Source organism: Bufo bufo, chromosome 7, assembly GCF_905171765.1.
Source record: "Bufo bufo chromosome 7, aBufBuf1.1, whole genome shotgun sequence".
Taxonomy (NCBI): Eukaryota; Metazoa; Chordata; class Amphibia; order Anura; family Bufonidae; genus Bufo; species Bufo bufo.
In genome coordinates this window covers 21348764-21366632 of record NC_053395.1, presented here as the reverse complement: position 1 = coordinate 21366632, position 17869 = coordinate 21348764, and the positions used below count along the sequence as shown (strand labels likewise).

Sequence of the window (17869 nt, the reverse complement as noted above, 5' to 3'; positions counted from 1 at the left end):
AAGCTACGAGGACGGGTGCTCAGCTCAGAGCAGGTGGGAGACTCGTCTGCTTTCCTTGGATTCGTTTATAGCGCCCCCCCCAGTGTGACGTCATGATGCAGATGGATTCTCAGATGTCACAGGAGGCAAAAAGCAAGCAATAAATCCAGAACATTCCCGACGGCTCCTCCGAGATCTCAATAAATTTTATGGCGAAGGAGCAAGAGGAAGACGGGAAATTACAGAGCGGAGATCAGCATGCGGCACGTGGGGAAGGGCTGATCAGCAGATGCTAGGACTCGGCCCGGGCCAAAGAATCGCACAGCGGCGCCAAGAGTAAACCGTATCCAGATCTGGGATCCAGGGAGGAAGACTCCAGCGCCTGCAGCCATGAATGCAACACGTAAACATTGGTGCCGTCCAAAGGGCTCGGTCTGCGCATTACATAGTTTACCAGTTTCATGCCAAACCTAAATCCCTGTATGATAGAAATCTCCAAGCGGTGTCAAAAAAAAAAAAAAAAAAACTCCCAGCATGCCCTGACAGCTGCAGGCTGTTAGGGCATGCTGGGAGTTGTAGTTTTGCAACAGCTTGAGAGGCAGAGACTGGATCTTGCTGTTGTATAATGAAAATATCCATAACTTTCCAGTCTACTTAGTGGTTTAATTCCTCAACATCTTCGAGATCTGTTTGCTGTCAGTGAATTGACTCAATGTTTACATTCTGATAACATGTCCAGACCTCGTTCTCACAGCTGTAGTTGGTGACAATGTGTCAGTGCAGGTAGGAGCCATCAGTCTGGAGCAGAGCGGACAGAGCCCAAGCTACGCAGAAGCTCAGAGCCGCAAACAGCAATTGTGTCACATAGGAGGGTCGGAATATCGCAGCAGGCGGCGACTGACACCGTTCTAAGTCACCAAGGTCCGTCACACAACTTCTGTTAAACACAGAAGCCGAGACCCAGAAGAGAATACCTTGAATACGTCAAGGAGGTATTTTAAGCCTTTGAATGAATAGATTTACGGTTATTGACAGCAAGCACAGATCTTGAAAATGGTGACTAGTTGAAACACAAGGTGTATTAGAAAATTGCAGATTTTTTCAATATGAAAATCTTTATTAGCATAGTGGACAATCCCTTTAAGAATATCAAATCAAGGCTTCATCTTAAGAAATTTCACACGAGCGAATTCAGTCTGAATTCAGACTCCATGTGATGAAGACTTATAATGCAGTGGGCTCCTGCCAGACCTCGGATCTACCAGATTTTGCGGACATAATGCCATCAGTACAGTTCAGTAGATCTGAGGTTGGGCAGCGACACAGCATTATAAATCATTATAATGCTGCAAGTGTGTGTCCAGGAGTAGCGTCCAGCCCAGGAATTGCCAGTACCCCAGCACAGACGTCTACAGACGACAGGGCTTATTGAAAGGGTCAGTCATTGACAGGGCAACTACATACAGGGGCACTAGTGGGGCAGTGTTCCTCCCTCTGGAAGAGAGTGAATTTGCACAGCGAGACCATTTACAAAAAGGCGACAACCAAAACGGCAGCATTTCTTTCTATCACGTTATGAAAATGTCCGCCACAAATATAGGTGAAGGCAAAAGTGCATGACGCGGGGAGAACCGGCTGATCACCAGAGTGGGTGCCTGTGCTCCCCATTTAAATGGAGCAGACGACATGCAAGTGTGTCAGGGGCTCCATTCTGTGGGATAGAGTACAAGCACTCGGCTTTCTCCAGGAGCCACATGGAAGTGCAGTGTGCATGCGCGACTGCCGCTTTATTCAAACTTGGGAGCACGGGCCCCGTTCTCGTAATCAGCAGGGGCCCCCAGCGGTCAGACACTTGATGCCTAAGCGGCATCTGCACACCTTACGGAACGGCGGCCAGTCCTCGTCTCCACTCTGGTTTGAGCTCTCGTTGTGGTCGCAGTCTGTCTGGAAGATGCCGGCCGTGGAGAGTCGATAGAGGGGCCGAAGGGCGACACCGGAGGCGTCCCAGAAACGTACAGTGCCATCTTCATGTCTGGAAGACAAGTGGAAGGAGTGTGAAGCAGAAGGGAGACCATGTCATACCACATGAAGTGCAGGGATAAGCGGCGCTGCACCCCCACACATCTGGATTTGCGCTGACCCCCCGGCCCCACACTCCCAGCTCCTGGGGTTTAGCTCCAGGCTCAGGATCTTACTTTCCAATGTTCTGTTTGGCTTCTAAATAAAGGAGAGGCTCTGAGCCCACACACAAGACAGCGGTCCTCCCCTGCTGCTCCAGATAACACAGGAAGACCCCCGTCCAAGAGGCCGGATTCCAGACGCTGCATTACACAGCGAGGTAGCAGACGTGGGAGGCCAGACAGCAGAAATATGCCTTGCTGCATATTCCAGGGCCACTTATCGCTCCCAGTTATCAGCCAGTTGAGGCTCCAGAAGAGACCCCTACACACAGGCCGAATGACGGCCATGGTCCAAATCCCACCAGGTCCTTACCCTGTAAGTAGAAGTCCTCTCTGGGAAGGCTCCTCGGCCAAACTTTTCCCACCATCTATGGGCCAGCTCTGTAAGAGAAAGCATGTCATGAGCAGAGGAACAGACAGACCACCCACCGAGGACGGGGCGGCCATCGCATACCACCCCCCCCCCCCCCTCCATAGAAGTCTCTGCACTCACCACAGATGAGAAGTGCGGGTTCTGCTGCTCGCCGGACAGAATTATCCGTTCCCAAAGCTTCAGGGCGACGTTGGAAATGTGATAGGAGCAGGTGATGGCTGAAGAGTGGAGCGGGGCAAGATATGGGGCTGGGATAGTGGGCCAGCCAGGGGTCTGAAGGTCGATGACAACCAGCTCTTCCTCCACCAGGACCACCAGGGCTGTGGGATTGTCAGGACCTAGAGGCAAGTGGAAAGCAAATCAAAAAGTCAAAAACATTACGATCAGATATTTGAGTGGATTTCTGCAAAATTTCACCGATTTGGATGATTATGTCAAGTTCTCTGTTCACATACAAAGCGGCTTTCAAAATACTGCTGATTGCTCTTGGAAACTGTCAGCAGTTTAACCTCATGTGAAAGTTTTATGAACACATGAGCTCGGGCAGCGCACCGCTCTCTGGTAAAAAACTGTCATAAAGCAGGGTTTTAGCTTTAGACCTGAACACAGAAGAAAGCCTACAACAGGGATGGCCAACCTGTGGCTCTCCAGCTGTTGCAAAACTACAACTCCCAGCATGCCAACACTACCTATAGCTATTATCCTACAGCAGGGCATGGTGGGAGTTGTCGTTTTACAACAGCTGGAGGGCCACAGGTTGGCCATCCCTGCCCTACAAGATGCATAAAGGGAAGGTCCCTTTAAAGAAGACGTACCGTCCTCGCTCTTGACAGGACACACAGTAAAGAAGTCGATCACGCGGGAGGTGAAGTCCAAGGTCACCAGATTCTTCCCTTGCATTATGGTGACGCAGTGGCGGTCTCCGTAGCTGGCGCGAGGCATCCCCCCGCTGAACATGATGAAGTGATTCCTGCGGCCGGGACAAGGAAGGAAGGAAGGAAGGAAGGAAATGTAAGACGGTGACAGGAAGTCAAGCACATGATGACAAACAGGTAAACAGCTGTGGCCCCGGCTGACCGGCAGGAGGAGGGGCCCCGCCGGGGAGGGCGATGCTGACCCACCCAGATCACAAGCAAAACAGGACCACCCCACTGACGTCTTAGAGAGACCTACCCGCAGCTGCTGGACTGCCACTGGATTTTATTGATCGCTTTGCACGGAAATGGACCTAAGGGGACAACAGAACATATGCCTTTAACACCACAATGGGAGTAGTAGTCCACAGCAGAAATGGGTGCAACCATGTAAGGGTCAGATCTACAAAGCAACTGGCTGCTATTTTGTTTATGTGAACCCACCGTATGGTATAGTAGAGGTGACTGGCTGGGAGGTGGTGGAGGAATTGCTGCTCTCGGCCCACACCATGTACCCCCCGTCGCTGTGGGAGCTGATAAAGGACGACCCGTTGCTCTCCCAGTACAGACTCTCCAGTTGCTGTGGAGAAACGGCAAGGAAAATAAATAAATACAAAGACTTAAAAAGGAACATTCCAGGCCGATCTGACGTTATGCCCAGGACAAGGCCAGAGGGGGCGGAGCATGACAAGTTTTTGTGTCATGCTCCGCCCCTGCACTATTGTCAGGGACTAGAAACCCAAGGTTTTGAGATCTTCACCTGGTTCCCCAAAAAGTGATGCTCAGCCTTCCTGGACTCCCGGTCCCATAAGGTCACCAGTCCCCGGCTGTAACCAATCAGCAGCTTGCTGGGCTGCTGCGGGTGCTGCTGCAGAGACTCCACCGGCCCCAGGGTCTTCCCGCACCTGTATTCATCTGGAAGGCTGTAAAGGGGTTAAACACAACATAAGCACCGAGGCACCAGTCGCTGCAAACCAACAACCCCCAGCATGCCCCGAGCCTCCGCCCTCACCTCTGCAGGATCTCATCTTGCAGCAGGGTCTGATCTTCCAGGAGCTTCAAGCTCGGGATCTGGACAAAATAGACTCCGCCTCCTTCCGTCCCGAGAGCGGCCACGTCACAGGACGCCGCCACGAGGATGACAGTCACGCGAGTAATGCTGGGAGGGGAACTGAACACAAACAGTGACGATAAGGATCCGCACACTGACCCGAACAGAAGTGCCACATCTGTCCATGGGCCGTGGCCTAAGTGCAGTACCACAGTTTCTGGAAGAAAGCAGCCATGTTATTTCTAATCCTGGACAACCCCTTTAAATTACGTTTCTGCTTTTCAAAACTCCACGTTTATATCAAACTCAACTTTATTTGTAACGATGATCTTGTTTTCCCATCCGTTCACAAGCTCTGGCCAGAACAAATAGGGGGAACTACCTCAAAAGTGACGCAGACTAGTCACCCATAGCAACCAGGGCCGACTGGTGCAGGCGCGTACAGCATCCAGCTTTCATGTCTCAGGTCCTGCACAAAATGAAAGGAGTGACCTCATTGGTTGGTATGAGACACCGCCTCGCGTTTCCATGGCAGCAGTTTTGATAAATCTCCCGCAATCAGGTCTCCTTTCATTTTCTAAAAGGTCTTCTGAGAAATTAAAGCTGGAATCTTATTGGAGGAGTCGCTCATGGCAACCAATAAGATTCCAGCTTTCATACCTCAGACATCCTTTAGAGAATGAAAGCAGTGACCTGATTGGTTGCTACAGGCAACTGCTCCTCTTTTCCATGGCACTAGTTTTTATCCAGGCCTAGACAGACGTGACGGGGTCCTGCGACTTAGCATGAGCAGGACCACTTACCCTCCCCCGCTGTAACATGGGCTTTAAAACATAGTCTATGGCTCGGGGTAACAAGTTTCCCAATTCAACCCCATATAGAAGTCAATAAAGAGACAGACAGTCAGGGACGAGACACCGAGAGCCCGGCACCTGGGACACCACGAAACCTTCCTAAGTGACCATCACCGCTCATCGCGCTTGTATGCGGCAACCTAACAGGACGGGATCATATATTGGACACATTAGGGGGCCACATCCACCTCTCCAGGGGCCAGAAGGACGTCCTGGTAGTTATGGCTTCAAGGATCGGAAAAAACCCGTGGACGACAGGGGAGCTGTTTCTGTAACAAAGCAGCCATTTTTTTTTTTTTTTTTTTAAATGGTCCCTGAATCATTCCAGAATTTAGGCAGGGGAGGGGGGGGGGGGGGCAGTCCTCCATTAGCTACAGCCAAGACCCCATATTGGGGGTGGACAAAGACTTGCAACCAAAAAAAAAAAAAAAGTTTCAAAACCAGACTCCAACCAGCAAGGGAGAAGCTGAACTACATGGCGTCTTGTACTCTAGTCACATCCAGAGCTGCATTCAATATTCTGCCAGCACTAGACCCTAGTGCAATGCATCATGGCAACCCAACCCTATAATTAACAGTAAGATCTACATGGGCACTTTTTTTTTTTTGTACATTTTGGGCCAAAGGGTCCCACCCCCATCCATTAAATATCTGTGGTCCGGAATATGTGCCTCTCTCCGACTGTTGTGAGACTACAACTCCCAGCAGGGTCAGGCAGAGGAGAGAGGCGCACATAGGCATAGACCACACCTAACAGACAAGCGTGAGAGAGAAAGAAAGAGGGGGTGTGAGTACTTAGGGCAGTCGAACCCTGGTCGTCCTGGGAGGAGGAAGCTGCGGGTCTCCTCCAGGTAGGAGCAGCCATCCTTCTGCTGCAGTTCCCACAGGTGGATGGTGTTCTCGTCCAGCAAGGTAAGAAGCCGACCCTGGAGGAGAGAGCAAGGATCCTTACAGATCGGCAGAGGCAGGCTGCACTACCACAAAACAACCACTAGTGGGCGCAACACATAGCTAATGAATGGCAGAGCTGCTTAGTCTAAGATAAGATGCTGCAGGACTCCATATACTAAGCAGATGTGCCACTCAGTGGTCTAGGAAAAGTGAGGGACAACCCATATGGGAGAGGTAATGTTAACCATTTTGGTTGTCACCAAGCTTTTCCAAGATTCAGACAGAATGAAGACAGAGGACTCTCCGAGGGTCTACCTGTCCGGGTAAGAAGTGCATCTGGGTCACGGTGGCGGTTTCCTTGTGCAATCCGGTAAACTCCACGCCAGGAGCGCCATATCTGGAGGAGGTCAGGGGTCAAGGAGAAGAAGGCATCTACAGTCTGAGCAAGGAGGAACGAGAGTATTTATAGCAGAGGATGAAATTAGCTGCAGAGCAATCGCACACAGCGTCAAAGGGGCACTAATCGGGCATCCATTCAACACCCTGGATGCCGCACTGATGGACTTTGGCCATTACACGTGCGTCTGTGTAACGTACAAACAACCACACGACACGTGGTGCATAAAATTACATAAACATCAGATCTTTGTTGTGCACACAGTCGGCCATTCTTCCTATCCCAAAACACGGGAGGATCCAGGCTGTGCGAGCCGCAAGAAGTCGGGATCTGATGACTCAACTACGCCACCTTCTGACCGTGGAGAAGATCAGCATTTCTGATTGAAGAGGTCAGTTGCATAAACAGTCCTCTATTGCTCTTCCTGGCAGCCATGAAGGTAGATCTGTCCCTTTTCTGAAGGCCATTACAGTAGCACGTCGAAGGGCTGCAGTCGACAGGTGTTGTCCCCCTTTAAATGGAGTAATAATATTCATGGTCTGCACTGCAGCGGTGAGACCAGCTTATTTTTATAAACCGAGAACAGCTCTGAATCTGCAGTATCCAGCAGCCATGAGAGCCCCTCACAACATTGACTAAAGCTCACAAATCAGGCGGCAGGGACCAGCGTGTGAACACAGCGCATGCATACATAGTAAATCAAGCAGAAAAAGCCATTCATGGCCCGAGACTGCTGGAGGCCTGCCAGCATCGAGACCGCTGCAGAGAGGAGCGCAGGACGGAGAGGGGCAGAGAAGCCAGACACTACTGATAACAGCACCACCGCTGCAGCCATTACTAGAGAACACCCTGCAAAACTCATCTACCATCACTCCAGTCATGCCGCAGGACAGAACAGATTTAATATTCTCTGTTCTGTGCTTATTGCTGTCCCCAAACAAGTGCTGCACTATATCAGCTGCCAGGAGGGGTGGGAGCGACACCTCCAAGTACATTTCTGCCTCACAAAATCAGTTGTCACCTTTAGCCAGTCTGCACTGTCAATCGCTGCACCTCCACTGTAATACTGCCTCCTATGTACAAGAATACTATAATACTGCCTCCTAAGTACAATACTATAATACTGCTCCTATGTACAAGAATATAACTACTATAATACTGCCCCCTATGTACAAGAATATAACTACTATAATACTGCCTCCTATGTACAAGAATATAACTACTATAATACTGCCTCCTATGTACAAGAATATAACTACTATAATACCGCCTCCTAGGTACAAGAATATAACTACTATAATACTGCTCCTATGTACAAGAATAGGACAATGTACTGACTTCTGTCCTCCATACCGCACTTGTAAGTCTCCATTAAGTACCCGCCATCTGGGGAACAGTGGTGATGGAGAGCGTTATTCAGTACATTCCTGCGCCTCTTGTTACCATGACGACTGGATCGTTAAGGGGACAGCAGATGACAGGCCTGGTCCCGCTTACTCAGCACGTGTTGTGAACGGCACAGAACATACATTTTATAGACTGGTCTGGATTTTAATATTTCCTGCTCCATTGCACTCAATTTTAGTGAATTGCACTGAAACTATATAAGATATTGAAGGAGAATGAAAGATCTACTTGGAAACCATCAACAAATTGCTGTTGCCCGATCGGTCATAATGAAGCCCTGCAGTGAATGGGGTCTGGATCTCCACATCTGATAAGAGCGGGCATCGGACCACCACCTCCCCTGCGCCTCGATCTTGGGGGGCGGCTACAAGTAAAACATGGAGGTTGCGGTAATATCAAGTAGCCAAGAGCTGCTGTGTATACCCAGCCCGATGTCCCTGCAGCCTGACTGATGGATTCCAACAAGACGCAGTTAGACAGAAACAAATAACTAATAAGATCTGTCCGCAGCAGCCGACCTGCTTGTTGATGGTTTCCAGAGAGCAGATTTCGTTTCTTGTGTTGCAGAGTAAAGCAATGAAGTCCTAGTAATATGCTGGACTGAATGACAGCAGATGTGCACTTTAACAGCGACTTAAAGATGACTCTGCTGGGAGTTGTAGTCTCAAGACAGCCACAGATTGGAGACCTCAACGACTTTCGAACACTAGCGGTCTGGGTGACAACCAACATGGCCGTCAAAATCCTACCTAACCTGGCAGCCATTTTTCTTAGGTCTCTAGTGCAGAAGCGAAAGTGACCCCCCAATACAGGGACAGTAACCAGGCCGGGGACCCCTATGGGCTGAGACAGCCCCCCGCCCTGAGCACCAGGCCCAGCTGCAGTCACACAATGGTCCTTTGTACAGGACCAGTAGAGAACAGTGACCTGGATCTTCCCTCTCGCTGACAGCTGTGTAAACGCCCCCTCCCGGGACAATCGCTTATAAGATGAGGGGACGAGGCCAGAAGGAGGGTGACCGAATGTGCATAGATGTCCGGGGGAGAAAGGAGGGGGGGGGTCTTGCGCAGAGGTTTAATATCTCAATCATGACCTGAGCCAATAAAGAGCAAAAGTCTCCAGGATTTGGAGGCACTTCTCAAAAACAGCACCCCACTTGCCCTCAAGTTGTGTCTGGTATTGCAGCTCTACTGTACTGAATGGGACTGAGCTGCAGTACCACACACAACCTGAGGACAAGTGTGGCGCTGTTTTTGATAGAAAGCAACCGCCACGTTTGCTGCCCCCTGCTGTGCAATGGAGGAGTCTTGCAGAATAGTCGTGACGGGGCCACTGCTCTTCACAAGACTAAATAGTAGTGACGGGACCCAACAAAGACTTCATACAGCGGGTGAATCCCTAATTGCGCCCCTTCCCTTCAGGCCACATTGTTGGCATCTCCATGGCGACAGGCAGAAGGAGGGGCACGCCCCATCCCTTGTACACAGCCAGAGGCGACCTATTCATGGGGAACGTTGCCTAGTGAAAAATCAGAGCCGTCCTCCAGCCCCCGACATGTCGGCTCTCTGCTGGACTACGTGCCGTTCAGTATTGCAGGAAAGCTGGGTGACTAAGCAACGGCGGCCATATTGTTTGTCATCTAGATACATGTAGTCTCTGATCCTAAGAAAGCTGGGTGACGACTGACATGGCCGCCATTACAGCACCGACTGGGATTGTCAAACCGGATTGTCTCATCACGACGCGAAAACGCAAAAATGTGCATCCCACTGGAAAAGAGGGGGGGGGGGGGCACAGAAGACCCTCCACATGAGGAGGAACAGGAGGTAATGACCTGTGACATGGCAGCAAGCGAGACCTTTCATCTTACCTAGGAAGGAATGCCACCACTGTAGGACGGACAAAAAAGGTGCCTGGACCACCCGTCAGGCCCGCCACGAAGTGCCAAGCATTGGGTCAAACCTGCAGTGCCCAAGTGTGCCCATCTTTGGGCGTCTGAGAGGGTTACCACCTCAACAGCCTCTTTGGCAGGGGTCCTTCACCCTGGTGGGGGATGAGCTTCCTAGCTGCACGCCCCGGCTTCCTCCTCTCCCGTCGGGTCACTTGTAGTAAAAAGGATACATTTTAACGGCTCCGGATTTTGTGCCGATCGCCATGATCCGCAGCACGGGGTCGAAGGCCAGGGAACTCGGCTGGTTGGGGAATCCATGTTCTACGGTCTGCAGGAGAAGAGAAAGAGAGAGATCACTGGTGAGAAGTCGATCATTACTGGTTACAACTGGAAGGTGACCGAGACGCCCCACCCTCCAATAAGTGATAAGCGGCTGCCAGACACCCAGTGCCCCTCATCTGCCTCAGATTGATTGGCTTATACTGCAACCTGTCCCCCTGCTGGTGGTTTAAGAACATTACAAGTTGCACAATGACTAAGATGCGTTTGAGCTCCTCACCACTCAAAATCTCTGCTTGCTTTTTTCTCTCCATGGCAGCAAGCAGAGCTCTTGAAACTGGTTTACATGTACAAAAATTGAGTGCCAAGCTGCCATGCTAGCACTCCGGCTGCAGTCGAGTATTGAAGTGCATGGTGACCATGTTTTAGGGAATCCAACTGAAACATTTCAAGCAACCCTTGTCCCTCTACAACTCCTCCTGGCACAGGTCTGAGCCATGCATTCTCCTTCCCCAGCACAACCCAAACCCAACGTATCGGACTAACGGATCCCAAAAGTTAGTCCTAATCGGCCCTTATCTGCGATCACGCACCCCAGCCCTCTCTTCACGTGTGAACATGGCACCGGGGGGCGCTCTTATCCCCCCCATTCCTTGTCCACTAATTGGCACCTCAGCCCTGACCTCAGCAGGCGGAGGACAACACCTGGCCGTAGGAGCGGCTCATTAAAACCCAATCCGTCCCCTTGCCTGGATCCTGACCTCCGCAGTGGGAGACATAGCTGGGCGGCTGCCAGCGACGGACGGAGCGCAGCCAACAACCTGGAGGAGACGCCGAAAGTAAAGAGCTGAAAATAAGGCGAGCAGAGCCCCCCGACCAAGGGTACGACGTATAGCCTGCAAGGAGCAGGGGGAACCATGCGACTCTTCCACCCCCTTGGTGAGATCAGAAAACAGCTGCATCCGCCAGGAATCAATCATCTCCGCAACAATCTGATTCTAATTATCCCCCCGTGCTCAGTCAAGAAGCGAGGACGTCTGCGGATCCTCCATGGTGTAGGTGGCAGGTATCTAGGGGCTTGTGACAGCAGTGTTAGATAGCACAGTAATGTAATAGGATGTAATTCCGCCTTCCTCCTGCGGAGGCGCTGCAGGGAAACAACGTGATGTCAGTTCACAGGACATCCTGCACACCGCCCCCCCCCCCCCAACCCATTTCTATGGGAGCGTCAGCAAAAGCCGAGTACAGCCAACCCATGCCTTTCAGAGGGGCTCCGCGGGATACCATTCCAGTGGTAGGACCCACACTGATCTGATGACTGATTAAAGCCAGAATACTTTGTCTTTTTTGTACGTTGTTCCAAGGGGCAAAAAAAGTTGAATGACACCACATTAAAACCGCCGCGTGTGAGAACACAGCCCGAGGCTTCCTTCAGGCAGCCGGAACAAGCACCAGTGTAGGATCCGTTTGACCCCTGGAAATCCCAAGCGTTGGTCTAATGATCCAAACTGACAGGAGGGGGTCCGACTGCTCACAAGAACAGGGGTGCAGGATCCCCCCCCAAAACGAACAGAGTGGCGATCAAGCAGTCGCGCTCATGCTCCGCTCACTCTCTATGAAACTGCCGCAGGCACATGGCCTGTGTACATGTGACTGTATGACAACACAGACGCCTGCGCCGTCGCTTTAAATCAAACCCTCTCCTGCGCTGTAGGACATTTACATGGAGCTATGATAACACACGTCTGTCGGATCCTGCAGACAAAGCGGTGAGTAAACATGAGATCACAGTCTGCACCGGTGGAGACCGCCTGCAGGTGATCACCGCCATACCACATCCCATTTCATCCCCATTCCTGAATAGAATGCCAGAACTGCAGTTCAGACTGACACGTGAACACTGGAGAGCGTGTCCTTCAGCAGGATGTCAATAAAAACCCGTCACCCCTGTGATCACCGACGGTGGCAGCTCTGCTTATGAATTCTAGGGGGGAGTGCCCCTTTAATTACATCATCTATAGACATGTACATCAGCAGTGGCAGCAGCCCTATAGGGCAGGATGCCGTACAGGCCGCCGACCGTAGGCAGCCCCACAGATGGCCGGCCAACCGCCGGTCCCTAAGGGACCAAGAACTTCTAAGGAATTTCTAAGGCTTGGTCAAGGAGGTTTAACTAAAAACAGCAGCAGCGTCCATACAATGCAGACGGAGGATATCGGCGGGGGGCGAGGATGTATATGGGACATATGGGAGGTATACAGGACCCGCAAACGCAGAGGAAGTTCCCATAAAAAAGCACAGCGCCCCCCCACCCCCATCCAATATACGAATCCTCCGACAACCAAAGGGAATGAGGAAGGGGGGGGGGAATGGGAGAAGTTTAGGGCCGACTATTGTTCCCATGGAGCATCTAATCCAGGACGGGAGAAAAATGGGGCTTTTGTCTTCTATAGAAAGCACACAATACCCCAAAGAGGAGGGGAGGATGGGGGGGTCATTACTGCCGATCCGGCCATAGAAAAGAGGGCGAGATCAGAGAGACCGGGCCACAATGCCGCCCGGGAAGAGAGGCCTCTGCTCAGTGACCAGAGGTAGCCTTCCCAGGATTAACCACTTACTTGCCACATTGCCATGGGACAGGAGGGGGGTTCCAGTGCAGGTAAAGAAGGGGTTAAGCAGAAAACGCAATGGGCGCAAGAAAGGACGACGATCACTGGAGCCTGGAGTCAAAAGACATGACTAGTGGCACGTCAACCATGGGCCCCAACACCTCAAAAGGGCCCATAACACAAATCTATCTTCCCCCATTATGCAAGACAATGTTTACTCCAGGATCTGCAATCATCTACAGGAGGACGGGTCATGTGCAGATCACAAACCGAGCGCACAACCGCTCCACAGCGAAGAGGTCATATATAATGCAGACGGCAGCGCGGAAGCATTAATAATTCACAAGGCCTCATGTAATGCAGAGAAAACACAGAGCGACCAGAATCAGGCAGTATTATAGTAGTTATATCCTTGTACATAGGAGGCAGTATTATAGTAGTTATATCCTTGTACATAGGAGGCAGTATTATAGTAGTTATATCCTTGTACATAGGAGGCAGTATTATAGTAGTTATATCCTTGTACATAGGAGGCAGTATTATAGTAGTTATATCCTTGTACATAGGAGGCAGTATTATAGTAGTTATATCCTTGTACATAGGAGGCAGTATTATAGTAGTTATATTCCTGTACATAGAAACAGTATTATAGTAGTTATATCCTTGTACATAGGGGGCAGTATTATAGTAGTTATATCCTTGTACATAGGGGGCAGTATTATAGTAGTTATATCCTTGTACATAGGGGGCAGTATTATAGTAGTTATATCCTTGTACATAGGAGGCAGTATTATAGTAGTTATATCCTTGTACATAGGAGGCAGTATTATAGTAGGTATATTCTTGTACATAGGAAGCAGTATTATAGTAGTTATATTCTTGTACATAGGAGCAGTATTATAGTAGTTATATTCTTGTACATAGGAGCAGTATTATAGTAGTTATATCCCTGTACATAGGAGCAGTATTATAGTAGTTATATTCTTGTACATAGGAGGCAGTATTATAGTAGTTATATTCTTGTACATAGGAGGCAGTATTATAGTAGTTATATTCTTGTACATATGGGGCAGTATTATAGTAGTTCTATTCTTTAGGGCTAGCTCATTTATAAAAGGTACCATACAGTAACCTTCCACTACATAAAGTGACGGGTTCTGTCCTGTAGGACGTGAGGTAAGGAGGAGGCTTTGTTTGGGAGTTCATTGTATCGGAGGTCGGCCTCCCAGCTGTCTGACGGGATCTATTCCGGCACACAGGAGGCTACGCTCAGGCTGACTCAGGGAAGCGGCACTCAGCTGAGTGTGTAGGAGGGATCCAGCTGCTGCACCCAGGACTATAGGGAAGAGAAAGGAGGGAAAGGGGATTTTAGAGCAAGGAGGAAACAAAGCAGAAGGAAATCCACCGGAGCTGCATGCCTGGGCTCGGGGCCCCTGCTGGGTCCCTGTGGGTCAACTCTGGCAATGCAGAAGTTAATCATAATATCAGTGAATTAATTTTGCGCTGCTGCGATCTGACACAATTTCCCATTTTATGGACTTCTTAAAGCTAATGTCTTGCAGCTGTGGAGTCACAGGGCGAGAAGGGAAGACGTCCGCACCGAACCCTCCATCTGTGCTGACTCAATCACACTCCAGATCAGCCAAACTACAACTCCCAGCAGATGGCTGCTATTACAGCATCCGCAGGAGATAAATCACTACATATCTGCCACTCTGGAGTCCAGGAAAGCTGGATGACAGCCCCTGTGGGAGCAGAGAGCGCCATTATATCATTATTTAACTTGGAAGATACTTCAGAGACAAGGAAATCTGAGTAGAAACACCTGTGAGCTGAACTGGCAGCAGCCTCTGCCGTCACCCAGCTTTACCAGAAACAGATAGAACAAGGAAAGAGGAAAGATTCTACAATCCGTCCATAGAAAGGACACAAAATGTCCCAGATCCGAGGACTGAGCCGGTCAGACAGATGCTGTCAGCTCTCATTAGTAGCACAATCAGATAATACAGGACGCCATACGGTGCCAGGGGGGCACACACATATACATTCATTATGCTGGGGAGTCACTGTACTGCGTTACATCCTGTATTAGCTGCACTCACTATTCTGCTGGTGCAATCACTGTGTACATACATTACTTATCCTGTACTGATCCTGAGTTACATCCTGTATTATACTCCAGAGCTGCACTCACTATTCTGCTGGTGCAGTCACTGTGTACATACATTACTTATCCTGTACTGATCCTGAGTTACATCCTGTATTATACTCCAGAGCTGCACTCACTATTCTGCTGGTGGAGTCACTGTGTACATACATTACATTACTTATCCTGTACTGATCCTGAGTTACATCCTGCATTATACTCCAGAGCTGCACTCACTATTCTGCTGGAGAGTTACTCCAGTTCATTGCAGGGGTCCCGGGTCAAGGTCAGACCTCCCTAATGGTTAACAGGTGTAGTGTAAGAGCGCAGCAGTGAAGCCACAAATAGTCTTGTGAATATAAAAAGGAAAAGGTTAAGGAAGTGGTGCGGGGAGCGCGGTTCGGTCGTGTGAAAAGCTCTACAGATATTTTCTGCAACTGCCGAGGGAAATGTTTGCCACCTGTAACCTGATGTGAGGAGAGGGCGCTGGTCCAAGGCTGCAAAACCAGCAAGTGCAGAATACGGGGCAGTATACAGCTGGAAGGCGCCCGCGACCGGCAGACAGTGATGTCCTTGACCCAATCAGTGCGTCACAGAGTGCAGCCGTAGTGTGAACAGGCCTCATCCTACTCTGTATCAGTCTGGAGGGCATTCTTTTAAGATGATGGGATAAAATTGGAACAAACTACCAGCTGTGAGAAGTATTAGGTTCCTGGGCGTTTACTGTATCTAGACAAGATTCCCCCCATTCACTGACAGCAAGCTGAGATCTTTAAAAGGAATAAAAACCAAGCATCCCCATGAATATACAGGGCTATTAGAAGATGCTGCATATGTCGTGTATAAGAACGGACGTTACTGACAAACCTGTAGGAGAGAGACACACGGAGGATTGATGCAGTCACCCTAAAGAGCATGCCCTCCTCTGATCACCATATACTGTACTGCATTAAATCCCAGAGCTGCACTCACTATTCTACTGGAAACAGTCAGCAAGATTGTCACCAGACACATCACCAACAGCTCACTGTTGCAGGGAGAGGCAGTTCTGCATATCAGATGACTGTACAGTGCCCTGTGTAAAAGCTTCCCTAGCTGTGCGATTTCATCTCTGAAGTCACAATATAGTGCAGCTCTGGAGTATAACACAGGATGTAACTCAGGATCAGTACAGGATAAGTAATGTATGTACACAGTGACTGCACCAGCAGAATAGTGAGTGCAGCTCTGGAGTATAATACAGGATGTAACTCAGGATCAGTAATGTAATGCATGCACACAGTGACTGCACCAGCAGAATAGGGAGTGCAGCTCTGGAGTATAATACAGGATGTAACTCAGGATCAGTACAGGATCAGTAATGTATGTACACAGTAACTGCACCAGCAGAATAGCGAGTGCAGCTCTGGAGTATAATACAGGATGGGTACAGCAGAGCACCACACACTCCTGCAGACATGCCCCCCCATCTTGTACACAGGGCTCTCGGCCAGTCACAGGTACCACTCAGGAGCACAGTGGGGGGTCCCACTCTTCTAGAGGACCACTAGATCCTACAAACTACTCTCCTTCCCACTGATGGGTCACAACTCACTTTTAAATGGAGACAATAAAGTGATGTTAAGTAGAAAACCTACAGAGAAGGGGTCCACACCCCTGTACTCCCAACCTAAAGAGAGGTGCACCCAGACCCCACTCAGCCTCAGTATAATGGGTGCACACCCCTCTATGGCCAGCATAAAGGGGTGCACCTCCGAACCAGTATATTGGGGTACACTCTCGGTAGAGCTGAGGGCTCCCCAGTACCAGCACCTGCGCTCACCAGCAGGGGGTGACACCACACACGGCCACAGCCCCCCTCCTCCCCCCTCACAGCTGGGGGCCCCCTGCACCCCCGGCCCCGCACCTTGTTGAAAGCAAAGAGCTCCTGCTTGATCTTCTCCCTCTGGGGGTCGAGCCCCTGCCGCCTGAAGCGAAACTTCATCATCTTGCCCGGCTCCGGAGCTCACACCACCGCCGCCGCCGCTCTCTGCAGCCAGCGCTCACACTCACACAAGCGGCCGGGCAACTTGATCCAGCCCAGGCTGTGATTGACGTGCGCCTCAGCCAATCACAGACGCCGGATCCTGGCGGCGCTCTCTACGGGCAATCTGGCAGCCGCAGCTCCGCTTCAAAGATTCAGCCCCCTTCTGCACGCATGCGCAACCTGGCGCAAGGCTTCATGGGAAGTGTAGTTTTTGGGACGAGAAGTTTGTTTAGGCTGTGCTCGTCAACATCCTGGTGGTGCCTCCCTCTGCGGCAGCCCCGGGGCTCACCTCCCTTTACCCCCTCAGGGCATAGCCGTGGTCACTCTTCCAGCAGGTGTGACACTACAACTCCCAACAGGCCTTGTCACGGCGTGCAAAGATGAACACCATTGGTATTATTGTATAAAGAAAATTTCATTAACTTTCTCATTTGCTTTTTTCTGTCGATTCTTTTTTAGTTTCAAGATCTCTGCTTGCTGATGGTTGGGAATTCCCGCTGCCATGTTCCATGATTTTGTTCCGGATTTTGAGATGATAAAGGGAGATTGCAATGTTTTGCCTGCCTGCTGCTCTCCGTGAGCTGGACAAGCAGAGCTGCAGTGTAAAGCATGGTGGTTGTCTCACTTCAGTAAATAGCACTAGTGTATTGTGATTGTTCATGCCTTTGACCTAATGTGCGGCTGAGAGATGATTACTGCCCTTTTACAGATCCGGCAAAGCTGGGTCACTACCAAACCGTCCGTCATTACCTCTCCCACAGGGCTTTCCTATACCCCCATCAGTGACGCCTTGGAATCATTCCATAAATGGGGGGGAAGCTGGGTGATATCCACTACACTGACTGCTCCCACCGAGATGGCACCCAGCTTTC

At 50.3% G+C, this 17869-nt stretch overlaps 1 protein-coding gene across 2 annotated transcripts in view; it reads right to left on the bottom strand.

Annotated features, from left to right (window-relative positions):
- The window catches only part of LLGL1 (LLGL scribble cell polarity complex component 1), a 30027-nt gene extending 12891 nt beyond the window's left edge, over window positions 1–17136 (bottom strand). The window contains exons 1-12 of one of the 2 annotated variants that reach the window (XM_040441212.1): window positions 16878–17136; window positions 10168–10265; window positions 6558–6639; window positions 6147–6277; window positions 4459–4617; window positions 4207–4369; window positions 3891–4026; window positions 3706–3760; window positions 3348–3502; window positions 2653–2870; window positions 2473–2540; window positions 1858–2011 (exon numbers count right to left, since the gene is read on the bottom strand). In XM_040441212.1, the coding sequence (XP_040297146.1) occupies window positions 1858–2011; window positions 2473–2540; window positions 2653–2870; window positions 3348–3502; window positions 3706–3760; window positions 3891–4026; window positions 4207–4369; window positions 4459–4617; window positions 6147–6277; window positions 6558–6639; window positions 10168–10265; window positions 16878–16958 (1500 nt within the window). In that variant the 5' untranslated portion in view covers window positions 16959–17136. The remainder of the gene's footprint in view (window positions 1–1857; window positions 2012–2472; window positions 2541–2652; window positions 2871–3347; window positions 3503–3705; window positions 3761–3890; window positions 4027–4206; window positions 4370–4458; window positions 4618–6146; window positions 6278–6557; window positions 6640–10167; window positions 10266–16877) is intronic. The other variant, XM_040441213.1, reaches the window with a different exon arrangement.
- Window positions 17137–17869: the final 733 nt, after the last annotated feature.